General features: G+C 37.7%; 1 protein-coding gene across 1 annotated transcript; it reads right to left on the bottom strand.

Annotated features, from left to right (window-relative positions):
* Positions 1-1,088: 1,088 nt before the first annotated feature.
* LOC140542225 (sialic acid-binding Ig-like lectin 15) lies at positions 1,089-2,957 on the bottom strand. The gene is made up of 5 exons (XM_072665118.1): positions 2,912-2,957; positions 2,401-2,787; positions 1,616-1,981; positions 1,308-1,371; positions 1,089-1,159 (listed from the first exon to the last, which is right to left on the bottom strand). The coding sequence occupies exons 1-5, from the start codon at positions 2,955-2,957 to the stop codon at positions 1,120-1,122; spliced, it is 903 nt and encodes a 300-aa protein (XP_072521219.1). The 3' UTR covers positions 1,089-1,119.
* Between the last annotated feature and the right edge of the window lie 9,057 nt (positions 2,958-12,014).

Raw genomic sequence — 12,014 nt, 5'->3', positions numbered from 1 at the left:
CCTGCTGGATGTTTGCCTGCTATGACTGCAGGGCTGTTATTTATTGTGTGGATCCGCAGGACCAAACCTCAGACACACTAACCTTGTGCAGACCTCTACTTGCAGCCTTTTGCCATGCATGCGTCATACCTAAGCCTTTTTTTCCACCATAATTTTGGTTCTGTTGCAAATATGTCCGTATGAACGTGAAGCAAACCAGGACTTACTTGTAACAGTGTGTCTTTTTCTCGCTTGTTCTGTACCTGAACTACAAGGATAAACACACCCTAAATCTTTTTGCTCTACATGGGCCTAGCAGAACTCTTCATACACTAAGAGGTGGAGGTTTTTATGGCCAGTGACAACCAACCCAGAACTCAACCTTGGGCAACTGCACAAAAAAACACACACACACACACACTATATATATATATATATATATATATATATATATATATATATACTTAAAAAATGTGCTAAGGCACAAAATAAAATAAATTAAGCAGCCAAAAATGTCAAACTGCATCTTGCTTGTTTTAGTTGAACAATGAGCGTTCTGTACATGGAAGAGACATACGGTGAACCTCAAACACAGATATGTCCTTTAAAAGAAAATCCGTCAAAACAAATGCAGAGATGTAAAACGGGTCAATTCCAACCCCCCAACACTGGGGTTAAAATAACAGGGTTGTAAATTAAACTGCGTTTGAGCATCTTTTGCCCTTTTGTCTCATACTTAACTTTTACACATCAAGCCAGGGCCATTTCTAGACTACATCATCAAACCAGGAGAAGCTGTTATTGGATCTAACATCCAGAGTGGATTTGTATGCTTGGTGCTACAGGGCCAGTTCCCGCGTGAAAGGCTCCATTGACTAACCTGCGGCGTATTGCTTATAGCATTGCTAGCAGCATATAGCTGTGACACATTGCTTGCATGTACTGTGCCTGGCCCTTTTCCTTTTTTTGTCTTTTCGAAATCAGCTCATCTTTTCTTCACTTAATTATTCATAGTACCAGAATTTTGCCCAAACCTTTGCATGCTGCTGTGCTTACTGTACACTGTGCACTACTGTACTTGAATGTGATATTTTACAGAAAAAAGCTGCAGTTTTTTGGAGGTTGCTGAAACTTGTAGACTTAAATATTTTCATAAATGTCTTCATCCCTGTCTTCATCCCTGTCAGAAATAGAACAAAGTAAGTAAATAGACTGTAAACTACAAAATGCAAATGATGCTAATTTACATAGATTGTATATAAATAGAGTGCATGCCCTACATTCAGATAAACAGCATGCAAATTCCTACAATGTGTGAAAGTACTTACTTTCCTTGAGGCTCACTGTTCCTAAAGCTCAGATTTTGTGTGGGGGGCAAAGACTTGGACGACCCTGAGCAAAACAGTTTACATTAGTCTGATGACAGGTAGCGCCATGTGTGGTGTATTCACCGACTAACCCAACTGACACTATTAATAAGCCTAACCTATGAAGAACGTCTCTTAAAGATTATCTTTTCATCATATCAGCCTTGCAAATATCATATTATATTTGTACACGTCCAACTTTAGATTCTTTAACTGAAGGCAGAAGTAGATCTGCTGAACTGGAAGTAAACAATGAGCCTGTCTCTTACCTTTCTTGCAAATTACAGCCAAAATCACCAAAGCAATGAAAAAAATTCCTGAAAGAATCACAAAGACCACGAACAGTGAGAGGGAAACGGGACAGTCTTGCTTTGTAACTCGACTGTAGTAAATCGACAGGAGCTGCAGTCCGTTCTCTCCATGTATCTGGCAGGTGTAGTTGGTGTTGGTCAGATTTGCAGGAATAGAGGATGACGCTCTGGCCCAGTCACTTTGAACAGACACCAGTGAGGCACTCGTGATCTCTGGATTGATCCATGTTACAGTTGGAGGAGGTGTTCCTTTAACTTCGCATGTAACAAACTGCTCCCCTGATGGAAGTGTTCGCATGTAGATGCTCTCGAGAGCTTGGGGCACTGCCAGGAGAAGAAATACTTAACTTGATGAATAGAATGGGATCAGTTTCCATTCCTTATCCATAACATAGCTCACTTTTTCAGTTTTTCAGGTTAAAGTCAATCATTGTTTTTGAGTGACATTTTATTAGCAGTATAAGATCTCATAATTTTTTAGGGATAGAAAAAGAAAACTGTCTTTGAAAGAAAGATGCGATGTCAAAATCATACCTAATTAAAAGTAGATGTGTGGAGCCAGAAATAATATTTTATCCCCTCATGGAAGTGTAATTAAGCAAATTTTAGTGATACTTGATAGTAGAAAGTAGTGATACTTGAAAGTAGAAATCAGCCACTGTTTTACTATTATCTTAATATAGTTTAAAAAATGCCTTATTTATTTTTTTATTTTTTTTTACACAAAAACAGTTATATTTTACCTTGGATGTTCAGAGTGGTTCCTGTATGTGTTCCATATTGGTCTGCATTATTAGTCAGCTCAACACGGCAGAAATAGGTTTCTCTATCCATCAGCGAGACATTTTGAATCCTCAAAGAGATGTTGTTGCTTCTTGGGTTGCCAAATAAAGAGTAACGTCCCACAGATTTAGAGCAGTTCTGTCCACTTTCTGATGGATTGTCCTTGCTCAGGCAACGGAAAATCAATGGTCCATTGTAGTGGCATTGGATTCTCCAGATTACTGTTATATCTCCCTGGTAGCTGTCATACGTAGTTGTGAAACTGCAGGGCATGATAGCATCTTCACCAAGTGTTTGGTTGACAACTTTGGGCACAGTCATTGACCACTGCTTAGCTGCCGTGAGACCTAATGTAATGTAACATAACATGACATATCAGAACACCACTTTACGATACCCATGAATCAGGATAATTAACCTCTAACAAAGTGTAAATGAGTAAAGTATAAATTACGGATCTGGAAGCGTTACCCGAAGAGCTGAAGGAAAAGAAACATACTATTTGGATGAGCTCCATCTTGACTTTGGTTGCTTATTGTAAATCCACGTCATATGTTAACTCTTAACCCCAATCATTCCTTTAAGCCCCTCCTCATCTTCACTGTTGAGACGACAGGGCGGATCCTATCACTTTATCACCAGTCTTAACACCATGACTGTTGCACTCTGACTGATCCCCCATGTGAATTCTGAAAGTACAGGAAGTAATGCTGTGCACCCTATTGTTTGCTTGAGAGGCTGTGACCTCTACACACCAAAACCTAATGATGTCTGAATCGTAATGAAAGAGCCAAGCATTTTCTCATACTCACACACAAACACACACACACACACACACACACACACACACACACACACACACACACACACACACACACACATTCTTCTAGAAGTTGATCGAACTGTTAAAGTACTTGTCTCTTCCCCTTTTACAATGTCCTATACCCACAACAGCTTTATGGAAATGTACATAATATATATTATATAATACACAGACGTATACAAGCTATGCATTCCTTAAATAAACACCACATATTTGAGCATAGCTTTTTGAACTAGCCTCATTGTTACTTGTTTTCAACCCCTTAACACTCCAAGGCTTATTACACTCTAATGACTGTAATCTTACACCCTGCACAAGGTGCTTCACGATGCTCATCGCTATCTTACCTCCAGCCAACAGTCTATTTTCCCGCCTTCCGTCTGCATTGTTTAAAAAGCAACGATGCCAGCGAATATATCGAAATCAGGTGTGTTCAGGCCAATTTCTGGTGTATTGCTTTCTTGGCAACTGAAAACACAGGTGCTCCACTGACTGAAAATAACCTAGTCAGACATGCATCTGTGTTGACGGGAATTGTCAACACATGCATGTCATTGAAATGAGCAATACGCCAAAGTCGCATTGCGCCCAAAACACACCCATGATTAATTAAAAGACATAGTACTTGCCTTTAGCGCATTTCGAGCCGCACAATGTGCACTTTTCCCGTCGTTATGATGGCAAAGACACCACCAACACTCCCTAAATCGAGCTGCATAGTTGACGGCTCGCCTAAAGGTTGCTAAACTGGGGCCCTAAGGTGTATTACTCAGTAACTGCAGTGGCTATTCAACAAGCCTAAATGGATGTTTATAGTAATGCTTAAGCTTTTAAAGGGGTAACTGATATTTTTCTGATATTTACTTTCTCTTGAGGAATATGAATAAATATTACTTTCAGCTCCAAGGTAGCCATTTAAGATGTTTATAGGCTTAGATTGTACATAGCAGTCAAGCAAAAACCTTGTATCTCCCTTTTTTCCCTTTGGTTCCTCCTAAGGTTTCTTCCTCCAGCTCTGAGGGAGTTGCCACTGTCACCTTTGGCGTGCTCACTGGGGGTCTTAGGGTTCCATGTTTTTGTTGTTGATCCCTTGTCTTCTTGTGTGTAAATATTCATTAGTACAACAGTAGTACAACAGTTCACAAACATGGATACTTTATTACTGAATACTGGAAGAATACATTACAACTAAATTTAGGGAAATCTTATAAATATCTTAGAAATTATTGGGTTCAACTATTTATAAAAATATAAAGGCTTAATAATACAAATATAGCTTTAATAATATTAATAAGGGATATACAGTGCATTCTTTAGATCCCTAAAAACATTTGACGAGGATCCCACTGTCAATGTGGAGGACAACTGATGGTTTGCCTACGTTTACAGGCATTTTGTGCAAACTATTGCCTTCCATATTTCAGTTTTTGCTCGTTATCTGAAGTCACTGACACATGTGCATACACACAAAATCATGGAGCTTAAAAATGTTTACCTACAATAATCATTTACATGCACTGGGAAGAAATAAAACAATATAGTCATAATAATATATTTATTTTATAACTAACATATGTCTAGTAGTTTATTATTGAGTTATTCTTTTTATAGTGTTAGGATTCAAGGTTTAATGTGCCAAATAGAAAATTTGGATTTTTGACATCACAGTCAGTATTTAGAATGCATTATGGAAAAAAAACTATTTTTTTAAAACTAAACCTTAATGATGTTTTTCAACAAAATGCTGCAAGGCAGTTTTTTGGATGCTGCCCATCACCTGCAGGTACAAACATTTCTACAATTATCTTTATCTCTGTCAGCACAAAAGAACCAAGATTAAGGTGAACATTTTAGAAGTAAATAAATCAACTGTAAACTACAACTTTAAATTATAATACATACAAAAATAATAATTACAAATTCATACAGTGTACAGATGACCCTAACTGAATCACTTCAGATTTGTGTTTTATTTTGTTTGTACAGAGGTCTCTGTAGTTACTGAATAATATGTCTTAGTGTGTAACAAGCCTTGGAATGCTAAGAGGTTATTAAACCTCACACATATTTCTTGCTAATAATTTTGTTTCATAAAGAACAACTCTCTTGAATCTCTTGAAGAATCTCCTGAGCACTATGGCCGTATATTCAGTGTGTATTTGTACACATCGTAAACGCCTTAGACAGGACATGTCTTTTAGAGAAGATCCGTCTGCTGAACTGGAAGTAAACTATGAGCCTGGTTCCTACCTTTCTTTCAAATTACAGCCAAAATCACCAATGCAATGAAAAAAAGGCCTGAAAAAATGAAAAAAGACCACGAACAGTGAGAGGGAAATGGGACAGTCTTGCTTTGTTACTCCACTGTAGTAAATCGACAGAACTGCAGTCCGTTCTCTCCATGTATCTGGCAGGTGTAGTTGGTGTTGGTCAGATTTGCAGGAATAGAGGATGACGCTCTGGCCCAGTCACTTTGAACAGACACCAGTGAGGCACTCGCGATCTCTGGATTGATCCATGTTACAGTTGGAGGAGGTGTTCCTTTAACTTCGCATGTAGCAAACTGCTCCCCTGATGGAAGTGTTCGCATGTAGATGCTCTCGAGAGATTGTGGCACTGCCAGGGAAAGAAATATTTGTTTATTAAAAGTATGGAATCAGTTTCCATTCTGAATTCATAACTCAGCTCACTTTTAGTTTTTCGGTTGCAAATTAGCAATCTTGCAACTATAGCACTACCCTTATTTAGCAGGGGGTGCTACAATTTAGCAGGGGTGAGGAACAGCACAGTGAAACTGTACAGAAATTAAAGTATAAAAAGCACACTCAATTAAACTTGGAAGTATGTACCCAGTTTGGTAGTTTACAATTGACAATTCTAGTCAGTCTAATTTGACAATAAATAAATTTGAAAAAAAAAACTGAAAGGAACTTTACTGACAGGAGACATTAATTAATTATTATTTTTAATTAATTAATTATTAATGAATTATATTTTATGCCATTCATAGTCTGCAAATTCAGTTCACTCTGCTTTATTTGATTAAATGCCTGGAATACAATGGCTGCCGTACACACAGAGATGCAAATTTAAGAAAAACAATTAAGTGGTCTCTTAATTGCTCTATGTTGAGATACAATTATTATAAACACCAACCAAGACATAAAAGGTAGTTTTCATCCTAATACAGCCTTGATAATTACTATACAGTCTTTGGCAAAAAATATTGGCACCCCTGCTCTTCTTTCAGAAAATGTACTGCTCTTTTAAGTTAAAGGCTTTTAATGTCATTTTCTTTTATTTTTTGTTACTATTAGCATTTTTGTGTTGTTTTGTTTCTTTATATTTTAAAACCCAATATTCAATTATGACAGGCATGCTTTCTTTGTTTAATATTATTAAAAAAAAAAAAAAAAAAAAAAAAACTGCTTCTCACCGAAATTCATTGCAGTTACAGATGTTTTGGTATTTAGATGTTGATTTCTATTGATTGCATTGAAATCACTGCCTCTAGAATATTATTTTATTTAGTATTCTGTTTATTGTTAATGTAAAAGTTTTCATAGCTGCCAACTGGCTGCACTACGGGTTTGTGCACTGCTGCACGTCCATGTGTGCGTAACAAGCAGGGGTGTACACGTGCTGGGCACGATAGCAATGAACATCTGACTGTTGACGTTTGCCTAGGTTGCTGTTAGTCAGTGGTGCACCTGTGTTTTCCATTGCCAAGATAGCAACACGCCAGAAATTTACCTGAACACCCCTCATTTCGAGACCACCACGCCCAGATTTATGCGCGTATGGTGGGGTGTAAGATAGGGCCCATAGGGTTCACTTGAAGATCCAAACAACTGATAAACAAAAAAACTGAGCCTTAGCTAACAGAAATCTTAAGTCTGATTTGGATTTGTTCTTGCTGATGAAAGCAAATGCAAAATTAACAGGAAATACAAATATAGAAGTTAACTGTTTAAGATATCAGTTCATTCCAGTTCAGTTCAAAAATGTGTTGTCCCTAGGTTCACTTCCCATTTTGGTGTTCAGACAAGTCACTTATCCTGAGGTTACATTTGCAGATACATGTAGTTTGCAGTGTATCAGTGAAAGTTACTTTGACAAAACTGACTGTAAAACTTTCTTCAGCAAGGTATTTTCTTTGTTCATGTGAAAGTGTACAGCCTTTAAGTATAATTTTTGGACTGAGTCTCTCAGTCCATGGTGATGTCAAACTGACAGCTTGACAGTAGACAGTGACACTGGTGCTCCCACAGCTTCCAGTTTATGGCAGGCGTATGCCTTCATGGTTCTTGGCTTGGTCCTGTCAGGCCTTGAAAAGTAAAAAGATATTAAATTAATATCTTAATATTAATTAATTAATAGCGGCACTAAATTAATAGATGTGTGTATGTAGAGCTGGGTGACATGAAGACATTTTATCATATCGTGATAAATTCTATCATGATAATATGCTTTTCTAAGCATATGGAGGATACTGCTTGGTTACTGCTTAATAAACACCATTAGCTGCAGGTTTCATTACTAACAGTGTAATTAGACTGGTTTAATTAGATGAAGAGCTGCAGATGTTGAATAGAAATCACTGTACTCAGTATAGGAGAGTATCTGAAAAGTAGTTTATAAGATTCTGTTGCTACTGATATATTGAGTCTGTGATTACATGTATTGTGATAAATATTGTATGTTGCAATAAAAAGTCTTATAATATCATGATAAAATATTCCTACCATGATGTCCAGTCCTATGTGTATGTATATTTTTGACCTTGTTGGTTCTGCAAGGAGGAAACCCCTGCTGTCAAAAAAAACATCAATGTCAGGGCAAGACTCAAGATTTGCCTGACTACAGAACATTGTTGTAGAAGTCCTGGTCTTTGTGAAGGTGTTTCCTTCTGATGTTGGTCTCTTTCTGATGGTAGATTCTGTACTTTGACATAAACTGTGGCAAGAGATACCTGTAGGTCCTCTGATGACATTTTAGGATTTTTAGAGTTCTTTATGCATCTTGTGGTCTGCTTTTGGACTGAACTTGCCAGGACGCCTGACTTGGCCATCTTGGCAGTTGTTGACCTTGTGATTTATTTTGCGGACAGTGGAACGGCTGATTTCTTCTCAGACTCATCTGCATCTACGACATTCTTTCTGAAAGCCTCAGGGAGCTCTTTTCTATGTTTTATGTGTTGTATTTACATTTGTTAAACAAGAAGGTTTTAATTGGGTGTCCAAAATGTTGCAGTCAATTAATTTTTGTTTACTGTGATTATTCACTCATTTACAAAAATGATTCATTATGGAACCAAGAGTGGTTCTTTATTTTTTATAAAAGTGTCAGTGGTGCAACAAACTCCCCAGCCAACACCATCACCTCAAAACTCCAACACCATCACCTCAAGTATACCATCTGTACTTTGTTTGTTCATTGTTTTCTCAACACTTAGCTCGATCTATATCCTCTAAAGTTATGTTCATAGCCTCTGTACTTACAAGGAGGATCCTCAAATAGGTCACCTTTCTCTGGTCGCACAATTCAAACATTGCCCAAACAAATGTACAGTTTTAATTCCAAGCAGTGTTGACGGCAAAGAGTGTAGCAAACGAGTTGTCATGCTTCAGTGACACCCTGTGTCTCACATTGTATCATAACAAACATACATCCTCCAATATACACTGTTAAAAGAATAAGATCCTCGAGGAACCATTGGAGGTTCTTCAATCTAAAAACTGAAAAGGTGTTTAGAAGTTTCCTCAACGCACCTCAAAGCAAGTGGTTGCTCCACAGTTTCAAGCTAAAGAACCTTTAAGGATCTCACACTTTTAACAGTGTACAGAAGAGCTGCAATATTCAGTCCAGGATAGTCTGTGTCTATTCCTGTCAGTGTCACTACCTCCTGGAACTCTCAGTTCCTTGTAGTATACACTCTACAGGCAAAGTAACATTAGGAACTAAGACATACTAAGACATTTGCAAGAAATATCTAATTTGTCCCAATTATAGATACTTTACATAGAGTATCAGACAAATACATACAGTAGACCTCAGGAAGGTTTCATTAGAAATAAAATCTCCAGCATCAGCAGGATTATGTGTTTGTTGGTGGTCTATGCTAAGGCATCACATGTAAGGGTCTCAATGCCATAACTGTAAGGTATCACTACCCATTCTTTTTAAAGCTGCTGCTGGGCTGCAGTTGGGTTCCCATCACTTCATCAAGCTAGACCTACAGGGAAGGAGTGGATGACTAATGTGAATAAATAGTTATAGCATACCAATTAATTAATTCCTTAAATCATCCATGTATCTGGTAATGAAGTTGTGGCGTTTGCTTGTAGACTGGGTATATGTCAATTTTGATGGTGTAAATGTAATTCAACACTGGTACATAACATTGAGGTTTCTTGAGGTAATCTTGAGGTTTTGTATATGGCCCCCTTCACAGTTTTTAAAAAACCCTGTCATGGGTTTTGCTTTTGAAAGAGGACACAGTGTTAGATATATGCAGGCATTTAATTAAACACAACAACAAACTGGAGAACAAAAACAAACACTTGGAAACTAACAAAACTAACAAGGAACAAACACACCAAGCTAACACCCCATGAACTGCCATACACATAAGACCAGGCCAACAAACACTACAACAAAAGGGGCTACTTGTATTAAGACCAACAAGCAACACCTGAGACTAGCAGGAGAGTGGGACTGCAAAAGAAGACCAGAAACAAACATAAACAGAGCCATGTGCTAATGTGGACAGGGCAGGGCAAGACAGACACCTGCTACATATACTTCATAAAATGGACATTTAAAAATGAGAATATGCAATTAATATGCACAGTTTGGTTTGCAAACTCAGTGGAATGTACAAGGTGGCTTACTGCTGTAAAAACACATGGCAGTATGGCAGCAGTCAGAATACCTTTTGGCACAGTTCATCACAATACACAGAATGTGAGAAGCCTTAACCACAGTTGGTCAAATGGGAATCAGTGGAGAAATTTTATATTTACTCAAACCTGAGCCTAAGATTAAAATGTCTGCAATTTGTTTAATTTAACCAGGAGTTGGAGTTGTTTTGATGTAACTCATCAACCGAGTTATTCGTTTGGATAAATGTATCTGCCATTTCTGGCCCCATGAACTCAATAATATATACTCAATAATACTTTTAGGCCCTTAGAACCCCACCCACCAATACGGCATCCCTACCTGTAATATACTAGTCTTTACATTAAGGAAAGGGCAGCTGTGTCATGGTCACAGGCTCTGCTGACTCACAGTTGTTTTTGTTTTTTTTAATTTACAGTAATGATTTAACTCTGTAATCATTTACAGTATGCTTGTTTAGTTACTGTTGCTCTTGTCTAAGGAACTGACATGTAATATACCTTGAGCACAACTTGCCCAGCAACAGTCCTTTAAAGGAAGTGTCTGTAAATGTATTATCTTATATCTTTCTTGTAAATGATTTTGTGTCTGTATGGTAATAAACTGTCAGAAGCTGCAGTCCATTCTTTCCATGTATCTGGCAAGTGTAGTTGGTGTTGGGAAGATATGCAGAAGAACTTGGTGATCTTTGGAATGATCCATGTTACAGATGCAGGTGATGTTCCTTTAACATTGCATGTTATTAAGTGGTCTCCCGGTGAAAGTGTCCTGATGTAGATGCCAGGAGAAAAGAAAACCAGAAAACGGGATACAGTATGTCACTCTTACGGTTTTTCCACTGTAATCCAAATCACCATTACATAATTCTTACAAATATGACAGTTGACTTGAAACAATTTGAAACAAGCCCCTGATTTTCTAGAAAAAAACAAAACAAGAATTCTCATTTCACCTTGGATGTTTAAGCTGGTTCCTTTACCAGTTTCTCAGAGAGATGTTGCTGCTTCTCATGTTGCAGTTACAGACTTGACTCGTTTTTTGAAACCCCAAAATTGACATTATCGCAAGCCACTAAAGAAAGCATTAGGTGGGGCTGGTGAAACAGTAAAATGCAACAGCAACTTCTGGAGAATATGGTGTTTCTGATACTGGAGAGCCCCTTCAAAGTACCTGCGTCTGTAGTAAGCACTTCAACACAAGCAACTTTGTTGTGACGGCCATGGGAAAAAGAAAACTCAACAAAGGAGCAGTGACTTGTCTTTTTAACTTCCCATCATATTTACTGTTGTCCTGTGTTCAGGAGTTAACAATCTGGTTGAATGCAATTTCTTTATACAAGTTATGCTAAAAGGGGAAATTCCTGGTTGTTGGGACCTAAATAGTCATCTCTGCCTTCTTAGATTCTGTTTGATCTTAATGTTCTATGTGACCCGAGTCTAAGCTCTAAGCTCACTGTCTGCTTTCCTTCAAGGTTGCGGTTTTCAGTTCCCTAAAGTAATAAGAATGTCATCATCTTCACTTAACAGCCTGACATGACATAAACTAGTCATGGATAGTGTTAAGTTAGTTCACCAATGCAGAATTCACTGTGTTTGGTCTTAACAACATATTAAGAATGTAAACACTGCATTTGCATACAAGGTTATATCTGTCCTGTTACTGATTCAGCTTTTTTGTCTGAAAGAAACAAAAAAAATTGAGATTTGAGAGACTTTGAGAAAGTGTTCCTCTGCTGTTACGAGTCAAGACACCTTTGTCGAGTTCTATATAGACGTGCACTACATTAACAGTAGGTTATGGTGTAGGAGAAATGATAAACCTAGAAACTGTGCATTCTGGTCTCTCAGT

Source organism: Salminus brasiliensis, chromosome 20 (assembly GCF_030463535.1).
Source record: "Salminus brasiliensis chromosome 20, fSalBra1.hap2, whole genome shotgun sequence".
Classification (NCBI taxonomy): domain Eukaryota; kingdom Metazoa; phylum Chordata; class Actinopteri; order Characiformes; family Bryconidae; genus Salminus; species Salminus brasiliensis.
The sequence above is the reverse complement of the archived record's forward strand: the minus strand, read 5'-3'. Positions and strand labels throughout refer to the sequence as shown.